The 26,549-nt window shown below is 45.7% G+C and overlaps 1 protein-coding gene across 4 annotated transcripts in view; it reads right to left on the bottom strand.

Annotated features, from left to right (window-relative positions):
* ABCC11 (ATP binding cassette subfamily C member 11) overlaps positions 1 to 26,549 on the bottom strand; it is an 83,790-nt gene that overhangs the window by 18,164 nt on the left and 39,077 nt on the right. For all 4 annotated transcript variants that reach the window (XM_055412824.2, XM_055412826.2, XM_055412825.2 and 1 more), the window contains 12 exons: positions 25,501 to 25,761; positions 23,433 to 23,504; positions 20,677 to 20,801; positions 18,718 to 18,790; positions 16,276 to 16,479; positions 14,534 to 14,668; positions 14,355 to 14,451; positions 12,711 to 12,800; positions 10,193 to 10,296; positions 4,251 to 4,448; positions 488 to 714; positions 227 to 364 (listed from right to left, as the gene is read on the bottom strand). In XM_055412824.2, coding sequence (XP_055268799.2) covers positions 227 to 364; positions 488 to 714; positions 4,251 to 4,448; positions 10,193 to 10,296; positions 12,711 to 12,800; positions 14,355 to 14,451; positions 14,534 to 14,668; positions 16,276 to 16,479; positions 18,718 to 18,790; positions 20,677 to 20,801; positions 23,433 to 23,504; positions 25,501 to 25,761 — 1,724 coding nt within the window. The remainder of the gene's footprint in view (positions 1 to 226; positions 365 to 487; positions 715 to 4,250; positions 4,449 to 10,192; positions 10,297 to 12,710; positions 12,801 to 14,354; positions 14,452 to 14,533; positions 14,669 to 16,275; positions 16,480 to 18,717; positions 18,791 to 20,676; positions 20,802 to 23,432; positions 23,505 to 25,500; positions 25,762 to 26,549) is intronic.

Raw genomic sequence — 26,549 nt, 5'->3', positions numbered from 1 at the left:
AGGTCTTTAAAACTGACAGACATTTTTCATATTACTTACACTTTTTATTCTTATAAGCACCAGCTTCCAGATGGGGTTCTGGAGGTGCAGTGAAATGAACGGAACAAAACAATGATCTCTCTGATTCTTCTGAAGATGGTGCTATTGCCAGGTGCTCTGTTTCCTCCCTCCCTGTTCCCCAGCTTTGCCACATTCCCCATCTCCCTCAGAGAGCAGAAGGACTCACTCATTGATGAATTCTTCAGTCTTCCCGTAGACGTGGATGGAGCTCAGGCCCTGCAGCGTGGTGAGGATGTGCGAAAACAGAGGGGAGCAGCTGTAGTTCTTCAGCCTCTTGAACACATTGATGGCCCTCTTGAACACCCTGCATCGAGAACGGGAGTGAGTGACCCGGGCCACCTACCTCTGACACCCGCCAGGGCTAGGTCAGCCCTAGACTCATACCCCAAGTCACAAACCTCATCACAAGCAAAAAGAACCCACTCACCTAAAATAAACGAGGCAAGCAGAGAAGATAATGACTCCAATCAGCAGGATATAGGGAGACAGGAAACTGATTATAAAGAGGATGATGATCACCACCAAAGACAGGAGCACAGACTGTTCGACCACGATGGGCAAGAACTGATCCAACTCATCCATGTCCCCCGCAAAGCAGTTCAGGAGCCGGCCCGTTGGGGTTGTGTCAAAGAAGCGCATAGGGCAGTGGGACACCTGTGAGAGCAAAAGCAACCCAGATCACAAGGCTGTCTGCACGCCTTGGTGGAGGCTTGATGAAGACACCAGGTATCCTCGAGCTCTGACAGATGCATAGGATGCAGAGTAAAGGATATCCAGGGAAGGCAATGTAGAGCACTGCTTAAAGGCAGAGGCTCCAGAGTCAATTTGCCTGGACTCCAGGGCCGCGCATCTTCCACCTATTGCTCTGGGACTGTAGGCAAGTTACATATAAACTCTCTGAGTCTCAGGGTCCTCATTTACAAAATGGGGATGATAATGATGCTTCAGAATTGGGATGAGGATTGTACAACTCTGCAAATATACTAAAATTTACAATTAAAAAGTGTGTATTGGGACCTCTCTGGTGGTCCAGTGGTTAAGAATCTGCCTGTCAATGTAGGGTACACGGGTTCCATACTGGGTCTGGAAAGATGCCATACTCCTCAGAGCAACTAAGCCCATACACCACTGCTACTAAGTCACGCTCTAGAGCCAGTGCTTTGCAACAAGCAAATCCATTGCAATGAGAAGCTTGTACACTGCAACGAAGAGTAGCCCCTGGTCACTGCAACTGAAGAAAATCTGCACAGAAATAAGTAAATAAACAAAATTGTAAAGGGTATATGCAGGTTCAATCCCTGGGTCAGGAAGATCCCTTGGAGAAGGGAATGGCAACCCACTCCAGTATTGTATTTTTGCCTGGAAAATCCCATGAATAGAAAAGCCTGCTGCTGCTGCTGCTAAGTCACTTCAGTCGTGTCCGACTCTGTGTGACCCCATAGACGGAAGCCCACCAGACTCCCCCGTCCCTGGGATTCTCCAGGCAAGAACCCTGGAGTGGGTTGCCATTTCCTTCTCCAATGCGTGAAAGTGAAAAGTGAAAGTGAAGTCGCTCAGTCGTGTCCGACCCCTAGCAATCCCACGGACTGCAGCCTACCAGGCTCCTCCATCCATGGGATTTTCTAGGCAATAGTACTGGAGTGGCTTGCCATTGCCTCCTCCGTAGAAGCCTAGTAGGCTAGAATCCATGCAGTCGCAAAGAGTCGGACACGACTGAGCAACCAACACATTAATATAATTATTTGCGTCATGAAGTGGCTCTTACAGCAGCCCTCATGGCAAATGTCTGGATCTTGCTGATAAGTATAGTTTGCTTGCTGTCTAAGGTAGAAGGTCATCATCATCAAGTAGTCGCTCGGTTGTGTCTGACTCTTTGCAACACCATGGTCTGCCAGGTTCCTCTGTAAATGGAATTCTCCAGGCAAGAATACTGGAGTGGGTTTCCAGTTCCTTCTCCAGGGGATCTTCCTGATCCAAGGACTGAACCCAGGTCTCTTTCATTGCATGCAGATTCTTTAACATCTGAGCCACCAGGGAAGCCCAAGGTAGGAGGTGGGGAGCAGCAAACATCAGCGGGGCAGACTGTGAGATCCTTGCTTTCTTCTGCTTCTAAATTGTCTTTAATTTTATCTCCAGAATCTTTTGTTAAATACATGAGCTAAAGCAAAAAGAACAGTCACAATCACTGACAAATAGAAGACTAAAGCAGTCACCCCCTTAGGACACTGAGCACTCTTGGGGGTGAGGGGCTAGGGTGGCAGGACTCAGCTCAGCTGTGGCACGAAAGGGGTCTTTGTGAGAGCCCACACTCACCAGGGATTAGAAGTATATGGTGGGGACACAGGGTCAGGATCTCTGGTTGCCTCCTTAAGTAACAAAATAATCTGGTTCTAGTTTTGTTTTTATATTTGAGCCAATTTTTTCAGAGATTTTTCCTTTACTTGTGATTATTTAAAACTACATGGCAAATTTAAGATCAATAAAGCCATAAAAGGGTGAGCAAAAAGAAAATGTTTAAAATATGGAATGTATTTTCTAGTGAAAAAAGCTTGAACATTTCTCAAAATTAAAATATAGAATATAACTTTGAGAAGACCTGGGCACTAGGTATTTCTAGAATCTGGGAATGTGGAGTCAGAAACTTAGAGACCAGCTAGCTGGTGCCACCACCACAGATTAGGTGGTAAGGACTGCCAGGCTTTGGGGTAAAATTTCCCTCTTCTGCTTTCTGGCTCATGAAGCCAGTTGCTTTATCTGAGAGGTAGGGAAATGCCTTGGCCTCACCCTCCTAAATTAAAACACAATTTGTGTGACTTCCCTGATGATCCAGTGGTTAAGATTTTGCCTTCCATTGGAGGGGGTGCTGGTTTGATCCCTGGTCAGGGAACTAAGATCCTATATGCCTCGTGGCCAAAAAACCAAAACATATGGTAACAAATTCAATAAAGATATTTAAAATGACGGCCCACATCAAAAAAAAAAAAAAAACATTAAAAAAATTTGCTTTGAATCTACAAGGAATGATGGGTGCCCTCACTGCCTCCCGAGAATCCCTCTGAGATTCTCTACAGTTCTCAGCTCCAGCCTTCCTGAGCTCCATGCAGCTCTCTGGAAATGTTCTGCTTCTGCTCACCTCTTACTCTTGAACTGGCAAGATCTCGTTCATCCTCAGATCTTAGCATAGAGATCACTTCCTCCAAGAAGCCTTCTTGGACTCCCACCTTCCTTCCACCACCCCCATGCTTGTCAGGTGTGTCATGTTCTTATGGTCCTGAGTGCAACCCCCCATGGTTAACTCTGCACATCGTATTACAACAGATTATTTTCCTGTCCATCTACCTCCTTGTTCACTGTGAACCCAGTGCCTACTCCAAAGCCTGGCACCCAGTAATATTCGATAAGTGAAAGACAGAAAGGACGTTTCCAAGAGGTAATGTGATACTACAGATAACTTGGTATTTGAGCCATAACATACATTCTAACCATAACACATATGGGGTTTCCGTTTTCTCATATGTAAGATAAGAGTAAAATATCTACTTCAAAAGGAACTTAAGGAAATTAGAAGCAACCCTTTATGTGACTGTGCTCAGCCAACAGAGGCCAGCATTGATAGCTGAGGGTTGACTCTCTAGGAAGAAGCATTAAACTTTTAGTATCATGCTTCTAGTCGTGGGAAAGTTTTAATGAACCTATCTCATTCTCTGGCCTGCTCCCACCCAGTTAGTGACCCAGTGTAAACTTACAACTATATGACATATTCTCCAAACCACGGAGACAGCAAAAAAGATCAGCAGTTTTCAGAGGTCTAGGGGAGGGATATATATAGGCTGAGCAAAGGGGATTTTTAGGACAGCTTGACTATTCTGTATGATACTTGATGGTAGATGCATGCCAGTATATGTTTGTCAAAACCATTGAAGGTACAACACAAGAAGTGAACCTTAATGTAAACTATGGACTTTGATCAATAATAATAATGTATCAATGTTGACTCATCAACTGTAACAGATGTCCCCCACTAATGCAAGCTATTAATAACAGGAGAAACTGAGGATGTTGCAAAGGGTAAAAGTGAACCCTATATTTTCTGCTCAATTTTTCTCTAAACCAAAAGCTGCTCAAAAACTAAAGTCTAATAATTAGAAAAAAGAGTTGAGCAAGGCCATGCCCAGTGCCCAGGCCCATACCTTGTTGAAGAGCTTGTTGTGCAATGTTGTGGGTGCCTTCCCCATCACCTTGGTGAAAACCACTGAGAGGCAGATGCCCAAGAAGATTGTAAACAGGCTGCTGAGGCCAAACACCAGTTGGTAAAAGGGCAGCTGAGGATTGTCCAGTATGTCACCTGGGTCTGCAGCGGTCCAGTTGCTCTCTTGACTGCTATTATTCTTCAAGAAAGGACAGGGAGTATGGTATGATAAGAAATATGCTTCATCTTTGTCCCCAATTCCTGACACACAAGTCCTAAATCCCTTGCAGTTTCCTAGGTGATGGGGTGCTTGGGGCTTCATTTGTGGTAATATTTGGCTTTTGATTCTGGTTTCTGACACAGGCGCTTCTAAGACCTTTGGGCCTCTGGAGCAATGAGAGAGTCTTCCGTAGCTAATGAGATGACTAGGGGCTGGGGACTTCCAAATAACTTCAGGATTGGGGCTGGTCACCAGGAAGACCAAGTCATGAGTCCAAACTTGGAACTTTCAGCCCTACTCCCATCTTCTGGAAATGGGAAGGAGCTGGAATTTTAGTTAATGATCCATCATGTCTACATGTTGAAGTGAAAGTTGCTCAGTAATGTCTGACTCTTTGCAACCCCGTGGACAATACAGTCCGTGGAATTCTCCAGGCCAGAATAGTGGAGTGGGTAGCCTTTCCCTTCTCCAAGGGATCGTCCCAACCCAGGGATCAAACTGGGGTCTCCCACACGGCAAGCAGATTCTTTACCAGCTGAGCCACAAGAGAAGCCCAAGAATACTGGAGTAGGTGGCCTATCCCTTCTCCAGTAGATCTTCACAAACCAGGAATAGAACCGGGGTCTCCTACTTTGCAGGCGGATTCTTTAACACTGAGCCACATGTTGAAGCCACCATAAAAATCCCTAAAGCATGGAGTTCAGAGAGCTTCCAGGTTGGTGAACACATCCATGTGCTAGAAGGGTGGTGTACCCAAACTCCATGGAAGCAGAAGTTCTTGCACTTTGGACCCTTCTGTACCTCACCCTATATATGTTTTCATCTGGCTCTGCATCTGCATCCGTTACTATATCCCTTATTTTAAAACTGATGAAAGTATTTCCCTAAGTTCTATGAGCCATTATAGAAAATTATCAAACCCAAAGAGGGAGTCATGGGAATACCCAATTTATAGCTGATTTATCAGAACTATAAAAACAACAGAATGATCTCTTCATTCCAAGGCAAACCATTCAATAGCACAGTAATCCAAGTCTCTGCCCCAACTACTAATGCAGAAGAAGCTGAAGTTGGAACGGTTCTATGAAGACCAATAAGACCTTCTAGAACTAACACCCAAAAAAGATGTCCTTTTCATCATAGGGGACTGGAATGCAAAAATAGGAAGTCAAGAGATATCTGGACTAACAGGCAAATTTGGCCTTGGAGTACAAAATAAAGCAGGGCAAAGGCTAACAGAGTTTTGCCAAAAGAACACACTCATCATAGCAAACACCCTCTTCCAACAACACAAGAGAAGACTCTACACATGGATATCACCAGATGGTCAACACCAAAATCAGATTGATTATATTCTTTGCAGCCAAAGGTGGAGAAACTCTAGACAGTCAGCAAAAACAAGACTGGGAGCTGACTGTGGCTCAGATCACGAACTCCTTATTGCCAAATTCAGACTTAAATTGAAGAAAGGAGGGAAAACCACTAGACCATTCAGGTATGACCTAAATCAAATCTCTTGTGATTATACAGTGGAAATGACAAATAGATTCAAGGGATTAGATCTGATAGAGAGCCTGAAGAAATACTGACAGAGGTTCATGACACTGTATAGGAGGCAGAGATCAAGATCATCCCCAAGAAAAAGAAATGCAAAAAGACAAAATAGTTGTCTGAGGAAGACATACAAATAGCTGAGAAAAGAAGAGAAGCTAAAGGTAAAGGAGAAAAAAAAAAAGATATACCCATCAGAATGCAGAGTTCCAAAGAGTTCCTCAGTGATCAATGCAAAGAAATAGAGGAAAACAATAGAATGGGAAAGACTAGAGATCTCTTCAAGAAAATTAGAGATACCAAGGGAACATTTCATGCAAAGATGGGCACAATACATAGTATGGACCTAACAGAAGCAGAAGACATTAAAAAGAGGTGGTAAGATTACAGAGAAGAACATACAAAAAAGATCTTAATGACCGATATAACCACAATGGTGTGATCACTCACCTAGAGCCAGACACCCTGGAATGTGAAGTCAAGTGGGCCTTAGGAAGCATCACTATGAACAAAGCTAGTGGAGGTGATGGAATTCCAGTTGAGCTATTTCAAATCCTAAGAGATGATGCTGTGAAAGTGCTGCACTCAATATGCCAACAAATTTAGAAAACTCAGCAGTGGCCACAGGACTGGAAAAGTTCAGTTTTCATTCCAATCCCAAAGAAATGCAATGCCAAAGAATGCTCAAACTACCGCAGAATTGTACTCATCTCACGCACTAGCAAAGTAATTCTCAAAATTCTCCAAGCCAGGCTTCAACAGTGCATGAACCATGAACTTCCAGATGTTCAAGCTCAATTTAGAAAAGGCAGAAGAATCAGAGATCAAATTGCCAACATTTGTTGGATCACAGAAAAAGCAAGAGAGTTCCAGAAAAACATCTGCTTTACTGCCTACGCCAAAGCCTTTGACTGTGTGGATCGCAACAAACTGCAAAATTCTTAAAGAGATGAGAATAACAGACCACCTGACCTGCCTCCTGAGAAACCTGTATGCAGGTTAAGAGACAACAGTTAGAAGTGGACATGGAACAACAGACTGGTTCCAAATTGGGAAAGGAGTACATCAAGGCCGTATATTGTCACCCTGCTTATTTAACTTATATGCGGAGTACATCATGCAAAATGCCAGGCTAGATAAAGCACAATCTGGAATCAAGATTGCCAGGAGATATATCAATAACCTCCGATACACAGATGACATCACCTTTGTGGCAGAAAGGGAAGAAGAACTGAAGAACCTCTTGATGAAAGTGAAAGAGGAGAGTGAAAAATCTGGTTTAAAACTCAACATTCAAAAAACAAAGATCATGGCATCCAGTCCCATCACTTCATGGCAAATAGACGGGGAAACAATGGAAACAGTGAGAAACTTTATTTTCTTGGGCTCCAAAATAACTGAAGCCATGATGGTGACTGCAGCCATTAAATTAAGACACTTGCTTCTTGGAAGAGAAGCTGTGACCAACCTAGACAGCATATTAAAAAGCAGAGATATTATTTTGCCAACAAAGGTCTGTCCAATCAAAGCTATGGTTTTTCCAGTAGTCATGTATGGATGTGAGAGTTGGACTATAAAGAAAGCTGTATGCTGAAGAATTGATGCTTTTGAACTGTGGTGTTGGAGAAGACTCTTGAGAGTCCCTTGGTCAACAGGGAGATCAAGCCAGTCAATCCTAAAGGAAATCAGACCTGAATATTCATTGGAAGGACTGATGCTGAAGCTGAAACTCCAATACTTTGGAAAAGACCCTGATGTTGGGGAAGATTGAAGGCAGGAGGAGAAGGGGATGACAGAGGATGAGATGATTGGATGGCATCACTGACTGGATGGACATGAGTTTGAGCAAGCTCTGGGAGTTGGTGAAGGACAAGGAAGCCTGGTGTACTCCAGTCCATGAGGTTGTAAATAGTCAGACATGACTGAGCGACTGAACTGAACAAAACATCTAGCCTGTGATTGGCACATGAGCAGTCTTATGGGACTGAACCCTTAACCTGTGAGGTGTTGCTAACTCTGGATAGGTAGTATCAGAATGGAATTGAATTGTAGTACACCCAGCGAGTGTCCAGGGAGTTGGAGAACTGGTTGATAGAGAGGGGGGAAAAAAAAAAACCTTCACTTTGGGTATCAGAGAAATTATGTGTGGAGAGAGGAAAACTATGAGTTTTCTTTTTCAGAGGTTCAGACCATCTGAATTCAGGGTGAAATTCAGCAGGGAGAAAAATCTGTCTTCCTGGGGCTACAGAAGACTCAGCTGCCAGTAGAAGGTGAAACTATATGTTAAAACCTTCCTGCTCAGTGCTATCGCGTTTCCCTTCTCCCTCCCCACTGCCCTGTGCTGATCCCCTGGACCACTACAGCGTCAGTCTCAGTGGTCTGTCTCCTTGATCCAATTCTTGCTTCCACTCCATGGCCTGCTCTACCCTGACTGTTCCAAACTCAACTCCACTACCATTAGGACTTCCATGCATCCCTTCCTCAATGCATCTTTGTCCTAAGGCGGCCTGCTGTCTGAAATGAACCTCTTCTCTTCTGGCAGGGTAGAAAATGGCTTGAGAGATTACTTCACTCTATGCTGTTAGAAGTCTGCACTAGATGTTCATCTAACATCGCCTCTGCCTACTTCCTCACTCTCCACTGTGATTCAGGGAAGACTTTGAGAACTGTTTCTCAGACTCCTTGCCAGCATGGTCTTAGGTTAGATTCTACCAAAGAGAGGCACTCACAGGAAATCTAAAGGCCGAAGGAGAAGCCATTATACTCTGGTGGCAATTGTGGACAGGTGCATGGAGCATGGAGTTTGACCAGTGGTTAGCAGGCATCCTTCCAAGGATCAGCCCATTTAGTGCCGCCTGCTGCTAAAATTCCTGGAGCCTGCTTTCCCTCTCTCCTCCAGCCCTTCCAATGGCTGTGTAGCCTCTAATCTGTGTATTAAATCTTTGGAAGCTCTAAATATTTTAAGTGGCTCCTGCTTTCCTGACCAAACTCCATCTGAAACATGACTCAAAAGTTAACCAAATAGAGTGCTTGAAAAACACGGCCTGGATTCAGAGCACAGAGTTCAAGGCACATTGACATCTCAGGGCAGGCTCCTTCTCCTCTCTAAGAATAATTTCTGCAAATATAAAAAGGGGACAGTGATACCTACCTCAGAATGAGGTTGGCAAGATTAATGAATTAATCTGGTACATAATGGCTGAGAGCTCCAGAACCCTCAACACAAAGAACCCTGTCCAAACTCCTGCACTGAAAGACTTCTCTGAACTCTACTGTGGCTCCTGTAGGCTAAGGCATGTCCTTTGGAGGACCCCAGCTGCCCCCACCTTCATTAAAGTGCCTCTGCCAGGAATCCCAGGGACGGGGGAGCCTGGTGGGCTTCCGTCTATGGGGTCACACAGAGTCGGACACGACTGAAGTGACTTAGCAGCAGCAGCCAGGAAAATTTACTGTTTGTTCCAGCCTGCACCTGATGACAGGCCCCTGATCTCTCTTCCTCAGAACACTTACAAAGAAGCACTCACAGCTGTGACTGCGTATCTGTTGCAACTCAGAAGCATCTTTCTTAAAGAACTGAGAATGATTCCTTTAAAATGTAATCCTCAGAAAGGACAGAGCCTCCGTCCCCCACTTTCTGTGGGAGGAGAAAGCTGGCTGCAGACACTGATGGCTTAATTGTACTGACGCTCACCAGCCTTTTGTACTTTTTCATTCTCTGGCCCAGCAGAGCCCCTGCTTTCCCTCCTCTCTCATTCTCCCTTTCAAAAGCCCAAATCACTTCTGTGCAAGTCATACTGGAGCTCAGCTCTTTCCCTGCTATCAGGAGTGATGGATAAAACTTGTTTTCCCTTCTCCAACTCATATTAGAGCAGACTGTAAAGCATTCTTCGTGTAAAGAGCTGTTTGGGGACAGAAACCTCTTGGTTTTGTTCCTAGGAGACGGTACAGGTGACCTCTTGCTCTGTGAACACAGGATGCCCACCTGAGAGGGAGCGCCAGAGTTTCAGCTCCCAAGGGTTCCCTCTAGGGTCCCATTCATCAGCATGGCAAGGGCAGGCACTGGGCTTGCCATGGACTTCTCTAACCCATACCCATGGGGTCCCAAGGAATAAGAAGGTCCCACATTCCACCCAGGTCCACAGAAATGCACCCTGCCCCCACATGGCACTCACCCCTGAGCCCTGCCCCAGCCAATAGCTCAGCCACCAGAAGTTGAACAACATGAAGAAGACCATCATCAGCATGAGAAAGAAAACCAGGCCGCAGATCAGATAACCTGGGGAGAGAGGGGAATGTAACACACAGGTGCCAAAAGAAGGTACATTGCGACACCAGGCCCTTGGAACTTCCTCAGACACCCCAGAAGACTAGAAAGAGCTGGGTTCCAAGATTAGCAAGCCCTGGGTTCAATTCCTGGCTCAAACTACTTACAAGCTATGTGAGCCTGGGCGAGGGACCAGATGTCAGTGACATTCCACTTCCTTACATACAAGATGGTGATGGGAGCAGCCTCAAGGGGCTGCTCTAAAGATGCTGTGAGGTAACGTGTGTCAAGTACCCAGTCCAGTGCCTGGTTATGTGAGTGGTTTTCTAGAGAAGTTGGTTCCCCATATGCAAATCCTGAGGGTTCAACATTCAAAATAACAATAGCTACCTTTCACTATCATGTACCAAGCGCCAGGTAGAGTACTAAATATATGAATTATTTTTGAATTCAGAATGCCTACCACCAAGTCTCCAAGGGAGGAAGTAACTTGCTCAAAGTCATAGAGCTGGTGAGTGGTGAAGCCAAGGATGGGAAAACCTAGGGTACACGCCTTCCTTTCCCATCAACCTCTTGCCCTGGCACTCTACAAATCTATCCCGTCTGTGCCCCATGCCCATATTCCTTTTCTTGAATTCTTCCTTAAGCTCCACCCAAGGGCCAACTCTCTTTAATGACATCTGAGACCATGCTTGGTCCCAGAGATCTTTCTCTCTTGCTACCAGTGGATGAATGTTTTAATTCTCCAGTTAGATTACAGGGCAGGTTCTCAGGCAACTTTATACACCCTCCCCTCCAGAACTCAGCAAGAGCCTGGTTCATTATAGGTGAGTGAGTGAGTAAAAGTCGCTCAGTCATGTCCAACTCTTTGTGACCCCATAGACTATACAGTCCATGGAATTCTCCAGGCCAGAATACTGGAGTGGGTAGCCTTTCCCTTCTCCAGGGGATCTTCCCAACCCAGGGATCAAACCCGGGTCTCCTGCATTGCAGGCGGAATCTTTACCAGCTGAGCCACAAGGGAAGCCCAGTTTCATTATAGGTACTTCCTAAATACAGATCAATTGGTTTTTTGGTTCATTCATTGCATTTCACAAGCATTTGCTGCTCCCCTGCTTGGTCGGGCCCTGTGTTATATCCCGTAAGGATGCTCACAGTGGAAGGGGTGAGGATGGTAATCTCCTATGCACAGCCTACCTCTTTCTCCCTAGACAGGTAGAGAGAAGAGGCCCCTTGTGCAGGGTTAGGTTCCAAAATCAACGAAGAATAAACAGTTGGCATGGAGTCAAAATTACTCTCAAAAATTAAGTTATTCAAAACCACAGTAGCGTATACTTGGTTTCATGTTTACAACATTGTACAGTTACATATGTGTGAATTTGATAACACACACCATTAAATAAAGCAGAAGCTTTGAAACTTTTTATTGCCATCCACCTTCAGATATACAGTCTAATACATAATAAAATGAAAGCTTCACCAACATCACTTCTGCAGATATTTTCTACTCTAGTCACATTTCTACTCTCATTACATTTCTACTCTCATTGCTACTTACAACCAACTCAGTTGATTTCACAACCCACTAGTGGGCTAGGACCTGCAGTATGAAAAACACTGAGATAAACAGTACTGTGGCATTCTTTATTTCAGTAAAAATATTAATGATATTTGCTTATATTTCTTACTTTCTATATTCCTAATACTGTGTTATTTGCAGCCTTAATCCTGACAGATTGCTCATCCCAAAGCTAGCTAATTCCTAGAGACAGCAAGTAACTCCTTGCAAGCACCCCTTTGATATACAAACGAACCAATCCACCACCCACCCTCCCAATAACCTCTTTTATCAAACTCTTAGCCACCAAGCCAATATTCGCCCTCCCCAAAATCACCCTAAGACCAGGTATCAGACAACTAGGACCACCACTATAGCAATGAGCCCTCCAGAACTGTTCAAGCTGTCCAGTCCTACGCTCACTCAGTGTGCCCTGCCTCACCCACTTCTTCCCACAGAAACCCCAATAAAGGCTCTGGGCCCTGCATTCTCTTACCACTCCTCAGCCTCCTGAGCAACCTTGGTGCTTCCCCATGTGGTCCTTCATGGCATGCAGGCCATGCCTATTTCTAGGCAAAAAAAGTAAAAACTTTTCCCTTCATGAAAATAATATACATGTCTATATGCCTTGACATATTTGATTTTTAAATGCCAGGTATATTAACACAAATACACATGGAAACATAATTTCTGGCACTGACTACAGTGGTAGAGTCATTATAGTTGAGTATGGCTGGAATTATGCAAGTTAAACTCATGAATGGCACGGCCCTTTGTATCCCTCTACCCCCCCCCCATGACCTTGCACATTCCAGTCTGACGCAGCTTCAGTGAGTAGGCCTGGCCTGGGGCAGCTAACAGCCCATACCTCCGCCTGCCTGGATGTAGTGGTGGTAGACTCTCCACTTCAAGGACCCTTCTTCCATCTTCTCCTTCTGTGTGAGCTGATTTTCCAGCACTGGATCAGGGAAAAGAAAAAGGAAACAGTGTGCCTCCCAATCTCCTATATCTCCTTCCTGGTCAAGAAGAGTCCTTGAGAAGCCTTCTGTTCTGGTTGCCACCAGTACCCCCACCCAAGTCTAACTCTAACCAGCAGAGTTTGCAGGTCTGCCTGGACTCTGAAAAGGGGGTCCATCGCCAGCCGTTCAATAGACCCTGGAGAGCCTGAGGTTCCCAAGGGCTGAATGGGTTGAGAGAGAGCGCGGGAGAGAAGGAAGAAAGCAGTGACCCGGGACCAGAATTGTCATCATGATATTGTACAGCTTCCAGAAGCAAATCACTTAATCTCTCTGTTTTCTCATCTGACAACTACAGATGCAGTTGTACAGATGTAGGCAGGCCTACAGGTAATCACTAAGACGCTTTGTAGCAATACGCTTCTGAAACAGCTCCTCAAAACAGGTGTGACCCCAGCCCAAGCAGACATTTGGCCTACAGCAGGGCAGAGAGATCAGTACCTGGAAATACCAGTAGATGTCGTCATTGTTGTCAGTGACAACCACCGCAACAGCAGGAACAGGAGACAGTGCTCCGGGGGAATCCCTGTTTCTGCCTGCCACTCTCCCTTCTAACAGCACCACCACGATTTCCCCAGGAGAAGACAGCTCTTTCTATGGAATTTTAATCTCAAGGGAAATTAGACTAGGATGGAAAACATCTGAAGCAGGTTTTCTTCAAAAGGATTCTGTACCTGTTCCTGCTATTCTAGACTCCAAAGTTACTGAGGTCTGGTACTCCAACTTTTTTTTTTCACTGTGTGACCTACACCCTTTTCTGCCAACACATTATTTTTCTGCCCAAATTGGCTTCTCACCTTTGCAGCTGAAAACTCTATTTGTGACAGATGTGCTAGGCACTGTCCGAACACTCAGGACCTCTTCTAATCTCCACTATGGTGTTGTAATACAAGAACAAATATCTCCACTTTTGCCAGTGAGGGTTCAGAGAGTTTAACCTATTTGGCCAAAGCCAAACAGCTTTGAGAGCAGTAGACCTGGGATTCTAATCCAGAATCTGCCTTACTTTAAAAATGAGTCTTTCTCTTCTGCTACCTTGTCTCAAAAAAGAGCAAGATCTTCAATAAGCATACTAAAAGATGTTCAGCTTCACCTTTTGAATGCCCAGAACTGGGCTTAATTTTTTTCTGACTTTCAATGGCATTGTTCTCAAAAAATGTATAATGAATTAATGGCCCAGAAACCTTGTGAAGTTTAAATCAGAGTCACTCGAGGTCAACCCTCATTCTGCCTCTGCACACCCTCAGCTGTTCCCCCAACAATACTCACTTCCTGGTTGCTTCAGGCCTCCTGACCAGCACAGTCCTTACCCCACCGCCCTCCAATACTTGGATCTGTACCCTATATGAGTAATGTCTGGCACCCCATTCAGCAAGTGATAAGGCCTGGTCCCACATTCAGGAGGAAATGCCAGAGCCTGTGGAAGATGCAGACAGGCAGGCGGAGGGTTTCACCCTGCTCCCAGGTGAAAGCACTATTTCATTCAGCACTGTTACCAGCATTTTCATTGAGAAGTTCTTCCTGGCAAGTGGTCTGGGCCTGACCTTCCAGCTGTAGCTCCTCTTCTGTCTTTGTTACTCTCTGCAACACACCCTGGGGAGAAAGCACAGCCATGGATGCAGGGAATGGTCCACCCAGTCAGGTCAGAAGCAAGGGTTGGGTAGGGGGAAATCACCTGCGTGGCTTTCCCGTGCATATTCTGGATGAGCTGGGCATATCGTCCCCTTTTCTGTATGAGCTCACTGTGAATTCCTTTTTCACAGATTTTCCCATCTTCAAATAAAATGATCTGGTCACAAAACTCTAAATACTAAAGAGTTAGAAGAAATAAGATCTTCAGTAGCATACTAAAAGATGCTCAACTTCACTATTCAAAAGGAAAAACTTAAACCCTGAGAAAATATTTTATATCACCAGTTTGGCAAAAACAATCCCAAATGTTGGTAATGACTAGGGGGAAAGGGACTCTTACAAAACTGGCGTTGGGGGGGAGGCCTGCATAAATTGGTACAGCTACTTTGAAAAACAATTTGACAATATCTAGTAAAATTAAAGATTTTTGAAGAATTATGAACCAATAATTCTGCTCCTAAAACACTTCCCTTAAAAAAGCCTCTCAAACACATGCATAAAAACACATGTAGAAGAATGTATCAATATAATGAAGCATTTTTTTGTAAACATGAAAAATGGGAAACAACCTAAATATCCATCCTGGAGAAACAAATTCTGGAATATTCAGATGGGGTCGCAAAGAGTCAGACACGACTGAGCAATAGAACTGAACTGAATCTGATACTGCTGCTACTGCTGCTGCTGCTGCTGCTAAATCGCGTCAGTTGTGTCCGACTCTGTGCGACCCCACAGATGGCAGCCCACCAGGCTCCCCGTCCCTGGGATTCTCCAGGCAACAACACTGGAGTGGGTTGCCATTTCCTTCTCCAGTGCATGAAAGTGAAAAGTGAAAGTGAAGTCGCTCAGTCGTGACCCCATGGACTGCAGCCCACCAGGCTCCTCCGTCCATGGGATTTTCCAGGCAACAGTACTGGAGTGGGGTGCCATTGACTTCTCCGAATCCGATACTAGCAAGAAAGAAATAAAATTCCATGTATCCACATGGAAGATCTTAAAAAATATAATGTTGAGTAGAAAAGCAAATTACCTAAGGACACAGAAAGTAAAACATCGATTGTCTTTAAATATGCAAAAGGACACTTGCTCTGTCTGGATTCATACATATGTTGTAAAAGTGTGAAGTCCACATGGGAACAGTGACCAGCGAGTGAAGGGCAGGAAGGAGGGAAGGGGCTGTGATCTGAGGACCATCAATATTGGACTGTGATGTGTCATCTGGGTGGCAGTTACATGGGCTTTCATTAGGTTATTTTCTAACCTATTTTTATGTCTTATATATTTTATACCAAAAATACTAAAACCAAAATAGGAGAAGGATAAATAATAACAGGGTCTGGTATGAACATATCTAGGGAAAATGACCCATAAGAGGCAGCACCCAGCACAGCCAGTCCACTTGACGGAAGAATGTGAGACTTGGCGAATTCTTCTCTGGGGGAGTTTTTTGTAACTTCAAAAGCAGGGGCCCGCCCATACAATTTTGAAGATAAAGGAGACCTTAAAATTTAGTTTCAAAAAACACAATTAAAAAAATTCTATAAAGCAATTATCCTTCAATAAAAAACAATTTTAAAAAATTTAGTTTCAATTTTTGTCAACTTATCTTCTCCACGTGGAAAGCAGAGGATATCCAGTTCTTTGCAATCCTCTCTGACTGTGGGGTCTGTCTGAGATATGAAGGGGTATCTGCTGCGAGGCTATTATTGATCAGGCTGAGATGGCAGGGGCTTGAGGAGCTACATTATCTGTCAGTCATGGCCAGAGCCCTGGAAGGGGGGTCACCTGCAGCTGGTGGGTCACCAGGACGACGGTCTTCCTCCTGAGCACCTTCTTAAAGCACTCCTCAAAGATATGCTTCCCCACATGGGCGTCCACGGCCGAGAGTGGGTCGTCCAGCAGGTAGAGCTCACGGTCAGAGTAGATGGCCCGGGCCAGGCTGATCCTCTGCTTCTGCCCCCCTGAGAGGTTGATGCCCCGCTCCCCAATCTGTGGATAGGCAGCCAAAGGCACCGAGTCTGGAGGATGACCCAGCCAAGTGTGCTCGCACCAGCCAGGTGGGCAGATGGACAGACTAACCCCCCGCTCAGTTCACCCTCCTGGACACCTAATGATTTGACACCCCTGGCACTTAAAATATTTTTCACAATCTTGACTTCCCAGTGGTTAACAGTCCACCTGCCGATACAGGGGACATGAGTCCGATCCCCGGTCCGGAAAGCTTCCACGTGCCACCAGGCAACTAAACCCATTGCTGCAACTACTGAGCCTATGGTCTAGAGCCCGCAGGCAACTATTGAAGTCTGGGAGCCCTTAGAGCCTATGTTCAGCGACAAAAGGAGCCACCACATGAGAAGCCCAAGCACTGCAACTAGAGAGTAGCCCCTGCCCGCTGCAACTAGAGAAAGCCTGGGTGCAGCAATGAAGACCCAACACAGCCAAACAAAATTCATAATTAATTAAAAAGAAAATAAAATTTTTTTCACAATATGCCTAGTAAGGGATGATAAAACTGATGCTCAGTTAACTGAAATTTGTAATTCATAGTAAGATATGCTACTGCTGCTGCTAAGTCGCTTCAGTCATGTCCGACTCTGTGCGACCCCATAGACGGCAGCCGACCAGGCTCTGCCATCCCTGGGATTCTGCAGGCAAGAACACTGGAATGGGTTGCCATTTCCTTCTCCAATGTGGGAAAGTGAAAAGTGAAAGTGAAGTCACTCAGTCGTGTCCAACCAGTAGCGACCCCATGGACTGCAGCCCACCAGGCTCCTTTGTCCATGCGATTTTCTAGGCAAGAGTACTGGAGTGGCTTGCCATTGCCTTCTCCACATAGTAAGATATAATTTTTTCTAAATTGGTTGGCTTGTCAGGAAGCATATTAAAACTTTTAACAGTTTAGCTCATAAAAATAAACCACTTATTCCCAAGAAACAGCACCTTCTTACATCTTACAATGGTTTTAAATGTCTATTGACTGTAACTGTCAACTGGTGGGATCACTGGCCTGGGTTAGGGGTATTGCCCAAAACCAAGACTGTATTATAGCTGAGATGGTGGGTGGGTTTGTTATGTCAGGAGTCGAGGGTGCTAACCAGAATCACTGGGCGGTGGGTCTGGAGTTCCCCAGCAGACTAGCACTTCAGGCAGCTGCTGGTTGGCCCATCCCTATGTCAGGTCCTGAGGACGTGACAACCAGGGTCTAAGTTCTACCCCTGCTCAACCCTGAACTCTGGTGACGTTGTAGAGGAGAAGCAGAGTTTAAAGAGCAGTGGGGTGACCGCTTGTCACTGCTCTGCCTCCAGTTTACATGTGACCTGTGACCGTAGATAAAGGGCTTGGCCTGGGCGAAGCTCAGTTTCCTTATTCACTCAGCAGACTTAAATGCCAAATGTGTTGCTCTAATGACACTTACCCTACTGCAAGCACTATTCAAAGCACTATTCACCTAAACCTCTAATCATCCTGATGAGGTCAGAACTATTACTGACGCATTTTACAGACCAGAGCTGGTTCTTCCTACTGAAGGGGAGACCCTGAACAAAACATCCAAGCTCTCTGCCCTCCAGGGTACACTGCTGATCATTAAAGGAAGGATAATAAAAGAACTGACATCATAGGTTATCTGAGGCTCACCTAATACATTGGAGTTGCTAGAACATTACCTTGAATGTAGTGAGTGCTCAGCCAACTGAGCTATTATTAGATAATAAAATCAAGGCAACCTTGATTTTATCTTGATTTTATCTTACAAAGGTCTCATGTAGAGTAAAGGTGGCTACTGACATGAAAGATGGAGAATTATCAGGAACACCTAGCAGTGAGAACTGGCATTGCCACAGTGGGGCTACAGCTGCCATCCCCACTGTCAAAGAGAGTGCTCTAGAGAGGGGCAGGGAAGTGGGAGGGGCAAAGGTGGATGACGGGCAGGGGAGGGGGTGCTTCTCATCCTCACAGGGGCTCTGCTTTTGATTCAGAAGAAGTCTGAGATCAACTCCCATTCTGGTGGGGCAAGGTAGCCCGTTTGTCAGCTCCCAAGGTCAGGTGAGCCCAAGTTCCCTCCCTTGGGAGTGAAGGCTCTGAGACTGCAGGGCCAGCTCCAGTTGCTTTGGGAAGGAAGAGCTGGGTCCCTTGTCTACCTACCCAGGGAGGCAGGCTGGGGACCCCAGAACACCCTGACAAAGGCACCATCACAACAGAAGTGGGGTACGCTCGCCTCCCGCTCACCTCCGTCATGTCTCCGAAGGGCAGAATTTCCAGGTCGTGGTTCAGGGAGCAGCAGTGGAGCACCTGGAGATACCTGCGAAGGAAAGGGAGCTAAAGGGACAGGTGGCGGGCCGCAGGCCCTCCAGCCTTCTCAAGTTTGGAAGGGAAGGTCTTGCATTTTATGCTGAAAAATTTGGTCCTGATCCTGCATTTAATGGTAAATCACAGGAGGCTTTTTTCATTTCCTTCCTTCGTTTTTTTTAATCTAACGCACGCACTTGGTAAATGTTTGAACAGAGCGAAAAGGTGAAAAGTGAGTTTCCCTCGCATCGCTGACCCTCAGCTGCTTTCCTCTCAAACTAATAGAGTTTCCTCTATATGAATTCAGAAATAATCTAGTGATGGATGGTATGTGCAGCAGATGTAGGTTTATATTGTTTTAATGGCACTACCGTATTCCAGTATAGGGAAGCACCATGCACTGTTTAACCAGTGCGCTAATGCTGGACATTTGGATTGTTGCTAGCTTTTGGCTATCGTGAATAATTCAATGAGAACATTCTTGTACATGGATCTTGGCATTCATGGGTGACGCTATATTCATTATAGCGGTGAATTTTCAGAGTCAAAAGATAGTGTGTTTTTATTTTCGACAAACTGCTCTATGAGTCACGTCAGTCTGAAAGCTGAGCAGTGACAGGATGAGGCTGGGCTTTTAGGATGGCTGCCCTGGAAGCAGAGCACAAAGCTGAACGGAGCAGGAGAAGGCTGGAGGCAGGGAGCCAAGAGCGGGGCAGTGGGCGCCGTTCAAGCAGAAGGTCGCAGATCAGAACTGGCAGTGGAGGTGGAGAAGGGAAATATTACACCAGAGGTATTTAGGAGGTTGAGTCTTCCAGGGTTGCTGACCAATTAGATGTGGAAGGAGGAGGTGGTTCCCAGAGAAGGCAGGGTCAGGATCCCTCGGGTGCATAGTTCAGTGATGCCATTAAGCCTAATTGGGAATCTGGGAGGAAAAGCAGGCAGGGTGGGGGCTGGGCACATTGGACCTGATGTTGAAGAACTCACAGAACAACCGACTGGAGATAGCTGGTTTATACACCCACATATCTGTGCCTTTCAGCAAGGTTACAACAGGCAGATTGCAAAATCAGGCAAAGAGTCAAAGGGGCCAGGCCAAAGTCCACCAGAGTTGGAAGCACAGCTGCAGCAATCAGAGCAATTTTCCTTGCTTCTCCACTGACCAGATTTTGCTCATGATTTCCAAGCGCATGTTTCAAGCAGGTCCACCCAGGACTCTGGTGGGAGAGGCTGCAAAGGGCAAGAAGGGTGTGGGCCAAGGTGGGAGGCCCACCCAGCTGGGAATCTAAGCTCCTTCCACTACTGTTGCACATCACCCACTTGTTTTAGCTTTTGACTTTACCTTCTTAGGTTAGGAATTAATTAACACAAAGGAAGTTTCAAAGTAACACTTTCAGAAGGGGGGGGTTATTTTGAGCTGAAGGAGCATAATAGTTAAGTTTGGTGGCACTAGTGGTAAAGGACCTGCTTGCCATTGCAGGAGGTGTGGACAAGAATTTGATCCCTGGGTTGAGAAGACCCCCTAAAGGAGGGCGTGGCAATCCTCTCCAATATTCTTGCCTGGAGAATCCCATGGACAGAGGAGCTACAGTCCATAGGGTTGTACAGAGTAGGACACGTCTGAAGCGATTTAGCGTGAAGTTTCTGAAAGCAGCTGGGTTCAGATTCTGACTCTACCATATCCTAGCAGCTCAACGACTCTGGGCAAATTATTCAGTCTCTTGAGGGCCTCAGCCGATTTGCTAGAAAATGGATATGATGAGAATCTTTCCTTCCCAATGAGAAGGAAATACAGTGATGCATGTAAGTGAGCACACGGCAAGTCATTATTAGTAGCTAGAGGCCCCTCTCCAAACCAGCCCCAGACCCCCACGTCCCACCCTGCACCTCCCAGAAGCTCACCAGGCCTTGTCGTATTGGCTTCCCATGAGGATGTTCTCCCGGACACTCCCCTTGATGATCCAGGCCTGCTGGGGGACATAAGCCAGGCTTCCGTGCACCCCCACTGAACCCTCCAGCAAGTGCATCTGTGGCACAGTGAGTCCAGCCTCAGGACCGTGGCAGCCAGAGAACAGATCCCCCCACGCACGCCCCCCCACCCCCAGCTCAGCAGCCACAGTGCCCAGGGCTCCACTGTGCTCCAGGAGCCTGGGGGCTCTCCTGCACAAATGAAATCTTAACAGGATCCTGCCAGACCCACTGGTGAAGGCCCTGAGAATGCGGACAGCAGTTGGGGAAAGCCAGATCAGTTCCTATGGGGACTGAAGCCAAGGTTCGCATTGAAGTCACCCGAACTTTTTTTATCTTATTTCCCCAGCCCCAATCCCTAGCAAGCAGTGCCTCCCTGCTCTTTGCTGTGAGATGGAAAGCTCCAGGCCACCTCTGTCCATCCCTGAGTATCACAGAATTATTACTGATTTGTGGGTGTGATAATGTCTTCACAGTTAGATGAGGAAATGCCTTTACTTTTCGGACATCATGGTGAAGCATTAGTGGGGGAAGTGTCATAATCTTTGTAATTTAAAATAGATCTACCAAAAAATAAATAAATAATGGTTCTACAAAGTATATTTCTACATAGATGTGGCAAATGTACAAATACTATCAACTCCTGAATCTCAGAGGTGGGTACACAGCTCTTTGCTGTGGCGTTCTTCCTGCTTTTCTGCAGGGTAAATTTAAAAGCCCACATTTAAAAAGAATCAAGGCCAAAACCCTCATACCCATGACCCCAGCAGAGGACCTCATGATCTTATACTTCTTTCTCTTCTTATCCTGTGCTTCCTACTTCTGAACTGAAGACAGGCTTTAATAAGAATCAGTCCTGAGTGTTCATTGGAAGGACTGATGCTGAAGCTGAAACTCCAATACTTTGGCCACCTCATGTGAAGAGTTGACTCACTGGAAAAGACCCTGATGCTGGGAGGGATTGGGGGCAGGAGGAGAAGGGGACATGAGAGAGGATGAGATGGCTGGATGGCGTCACCAACTCTGTGGACATGAGTTTGGGTGAACTCCAGGAGTTGGTGATGGACAGGGAGGCCTGGCGTGCTGTGATTCATGGGGTCGCAAAGAGTGGACACGACTGAACGACTGAACTGAACTGAACTGAAACCTTTAAATGACATCTTTTTGTTTTCCTTTATAGGAATCTAAGTGACTGGTTCATTCAAAGCGACAAGCCCCCAGCCACGTAGAAAAGTGGCCCTGAATGGAAGCTGCTGGGAAATGTAGCTGTGATGAGAAGCAAAGCTCTGACATCAGCTGGATGGTGTCCTCCCTGGCTGCATCCCTCACCTGCTGGCAGTTGTGGGCAAGTCACCTCTCTCAGCCTCATTTAATCTGTAAACTGACCTCAATGTCTGTGCCTTCCTCGTGGAGTTGTTTTTGGGTTGGAGGCAAAGGGAAAAAATGGGAAGCTCTGAACACGGGGCCTGGCATTCAAGTACTATTCAAAATATTTTTATTAAAAAAAAAAAGTGGGGACTTCCCTGGTGGCCCAGTGGTTAAGAATCCGCCTTGCAATGCAAGGGACGTGGGTTCGATCCCTGGTCAGGGAACCAAGATTATACATGTGTGGGAGCAACTAAGCCCTCACACCATAACTAGAGAATCCATGAGCCACAATGAAAAATTCCACATAATGCAACGAAGACGCCTCATGCCACAACGAAGACACAACACAGCTAAATGTATAAATGAATGAATGGATTTAAAAAAAAAAAAAGTGGAAGTTTTCTTCTCCCTAGTTGTGAGAAGTTGGGGAAAGAAGTTGCACCACCTGTGGTGCACAAAAAAAAAATGAGCCATCAAAATGATGTATTAAGACAGAATTGCTATTGACAAGGTGACCGCTTTCCTAGGAGGTGATGAGTTTGTCCATGTGCTTTCAGGAGGAGGAGCTAAGGAAGGAGGGATACCAGATAGTTCTCCCAACCATGTGGGAAGGGGGACAATGGACAAAGTTGGGAGGGGGTAGGAGAGAAGCCCTAGGACGCAGTGAGGCTGAGGCTGAGTGTGGAAGGGCTGGAGAGATCCCCCGTGGGAAGGGGGCCATAGACGCACACCAGGTGTTATGGCTGGGTTTTTTTTAGTTCCCTAGGAGGTGTGCAACATGACCTCAATTTTTTGGGGGGAAGGGGTTGGTCTTGTTGGAAACTGGAGAAAGAGTGGGCTGAGTCACCTGCCTGCATAGCTGCAGATGAAGCGGACCTCAAGAATGTCCCAAGGCAATGCAATTAGATGGTTCAGATTTCAAGGGCCTGATGCCATCTCCTTAGGGACACATGTCCCACTCTGAGTTTGTCTTCATGAGTTTGTCTCTGTGTTATCATATTAAGCATCGAGATGCCCTGTATTATCACCTTGGTAGCTGCTTGATTACAGCAAAGGGCAGGGAAAGCACAGAGAACAGATGAGGATGGATCTCCAGGTGTCCTAAGGAGTGGTTCTCCCAGTTGGAAGGTGAAATGGAAGCACATTCATAACTCACCTCCCCCACGGCACATGCTCAACTGTTTTGAATTTATAAAAATTCTATTGGCAGAGACACCTTTGTGGGAAAGAAGTGGTGGTGTGACTTGCTGGGGGAACTGGGACCTGGGAGTTCCTGGCCCTTGGGGGGGCGGGGGTGCATGCATGGGCCGCAAGACACTCACCTGCCCCAGAATGGCTGACAGCAGGCTGCTCTTGCCACTTCCCGTGTTGCCACAGACCCCTAGCATGGTACCCTGCAAAGCCAAGGACAGACGGGCGTTGGGACAGGTGACTTGCCCAGGACAGTCTATTGTCTTTTATGCAAAATGACAAACAGAAAACAGCTACATGCACCCCAAGGTCCCTCAGACAAAGCTCAAGAGGAGCTGAGAGGCCAGTCTATACAGGTGGGATGGGGCAACCTCAGAGGAAGGAAATTGCATGAGGGTTGCAGAAAGAAATTATGCATAGATGGTCCTATTCCAGACCATTCCATAGATGGTCCTATTCCAGATCTACATCTATTCTACTCTATGATTCTGGGCAAGTCACTTAGACTCTCTGTGCCTCGGTTCCCTCATCTGTAAAATGGGGATAACGAAGCCAGTTTGGCACATATTCCTTCATTTATTCATTCTGAATAGTCATGTGCGTTTCTTCTGTGTACCAAGCAATGAAGAAAAGCACTCTCATTAAGTTTACAACTAGTGGGAAGAGAAAAACCATGAAATAAATAACAAAACAAAGAAAACAGATGGTGGTAAGTGGTATAAGTTAAATAAATTGGCTACCATGACAGACAGTTGGAGGTTAAAGCGGTGTTAGATGGACTGGCCAGGGAAGGCTTTGTAAGAGCATGTGTCATTGCAGCTCATACCTGAATGACAAGAAGCAGTGAGACAGAAGAGACCTGAAGGTTTCACACCATGGGAACGTGAGGGGCAAAGGTCCTGAGACGGGAACAAGGCGACCGGCAAAATGTAGTGAGAGGGCTGGTGTGGAGGGAACGAATGACAGACAAGGTTGGAGACGTGGGCAGGTGCTCAGGGAAACCTGGACTCTATCCTAAGTGCAGTGGAAAGTCACTGAAGGACTTCACCAGAAAAGTGACTTGAACTGGTTTGCTTCAGAAGGCTCCCTCTGTCCGCCATGTGGGATGGACTGTAAGAGGGCAAAAGTGGAAGCGGAGAGGCTACTAAGGAGGCTCTTCGAGGAGCTGGGCATGGCATGCTGGTGGTTGGGGCTCAGGCAGTGGAGGAGGCTGGGGTGAGATGAATCTGGTCCAGGAGAAATGCTGATGGAGAACTGCCAGGCCTCGCTGATGGGAGACTGGATGGGTGGACTGGAAAGGAAAGGAATCAAGCTTGACTTCTAGGGCCTTAACCACTGGAAAGGTGGTGATGCCACCTCCAGAGATGGAGAAGACCTGGGGAATGGATCAGAGAGGGTGAAAACCAAGTTCTTTTTTGGTCTTATTTGCTCGAAATATCTATTAGGCATTGAACAGGAGGTAATAAAAAGAGAGTTAAGTCTGGAACTCAGAGGAAACTTCAAGGCTAGAGATAATTATACCATAGAGATGGAACCTAGAGCCGTGGGACTGCAGGTGACCACCAAGGGGGAAAATATAGATATATCACTAATATTACATATTTATTAATAGATGTCAATATTGATTACTATTAGATATTTGTATCTATTTTAGATATATCTATCATTAGATATAGATCAATGTCTATATTCTATATCTATAGATTATTAGATATTAATATCTATTTTACTTTAACAGATAGAAATAGATAATAGAGAAGAGATTTGGACAGAGCAGAGGAGCCCACTGTTGCAAATATTAATCAGAGAAGAAGCCAAATGATGTCAGTTTACAGAATAACCAAATTGAAAGACAGTGCTTGGCACACACTAGGAATTAATAAATGTTAGTTTAGTCTTCTCCCTTTATCCTTGGTCCCTCCAAAGACCAGCGAACATTCAGCTCGCTATTCTAGGTCATACTATTACAAAACAGTTTAGATGATCAACTGATTTACGCTTAAGTATGAAAGACTTCCTATTTGCCCTCCATGGAAATTTTCTTTCTCTTTGCCTTTCTATGGAAATTTTCTATTTTAAAGGGAGATCTTGGAGAGGGCAGTTTTTAGCCAAGGAAATGGTGGTGCATGAGGCCAATCTCCCAGCCTTTGGCCCTAGAAGTCTGGCCACCAGCCCGCCTGCATGGATTGATGAGGCTACCTTTGACACCACCAGGTTTATCTTGTGCAACTCTGGGTCCCGGGTGTTCCCATGATCCTCTGGCCCAAGGCCACCCAGAGGTGGCTGAGCTCTGGTCGTCTCCTCAGGGGTATATCTGTTCTTTTCCAGCTCCAAGGCTCCATTGACGATCCCAGGGCAAGTCTTTCTCCATGACAATGTGGCCTCCTCTAAAACCACTGGTTTGCTGGGGTCTTCCAATGCCTTAACGTATATGATAGGGTTCTCTTGGAGGAAAAATTTCTGTACAGAAAAAAAAAAAGGAAAGGAAGCGGGGAGGAATTTAGTCGTTTAGTCCAGTAGGAACACATACCCGTTTTATTGGCTTGCCAACTGGTCTGATTTATGAACTTTTAATAAACCTATAAGTGTGAAGAACCACCATCAATTAGAAGAGGCTAGTTTTTGCTGGTGAAAATTCCAAATCAGGGTTTTCCAAATCTCAGACTACTGGGCCGTTCTTTCAAGTTTGTATCCTTCCTATACTATGAGTTCTTTTCCATTTTAATTTACATTAACTAGTGACATAACCTCCATTAGCCTCCTCTTAAGAGGTAAGAGCTGTTGAAACATAATACTGATGTGTGGTTTTTCTCATCAACTTTCATTTCTAAATATTAAAAGTAAAAATGTCTGTCCAGGCACGACTCTGTTCAAAATGCTGTTTGGTCATATATTTCAAAATGTACTGGCAGGTCACTTTTCTCCACACCTGTATCTCACTGTCTGCAAGAAATAAGAATTGAACTGCAAGAATCCTAGCACCAAAAAAAGGTGGGTGGGAAATATGATCTCACTGATCAAATTACATTTGCATTTCTCCACCGGGACATGCTCAGAAAGAGATCTAGAAAGACACTTGAGGACGTTTTGGACAATTAATTTTATCTGTCCGTAGTAAATGCTGCTGCTGCTGCTGCTGCTAAGTCACTTCAGTCGTGTCCGACTCTGTGTGACCCCATAGACAGAAGCCCACCAGGCTCCCCCGTCCCTGGGATTCTCCTGGCAAGAACACTGGAGTGGGTTGCCAT

This window comes from Moschus berezovskii, chromosome 22 (genome assembly GCF_049115385.1).
Source record: "Moschus berezovskii isolate FMDL1 chromosome 22, NW_MosBer_1.0, whole genome shotgun sequence".
NCBI lineage: Eukaryota > Metazoa > Chordata > Mammalia > Artiodactyla > Moschidae > Moschus > Moschus berezovskii.
Note: the sequence above shows the minus strand (reverse complement) of the source record. Positions and strands in the feature narration are given on the sequence as shown.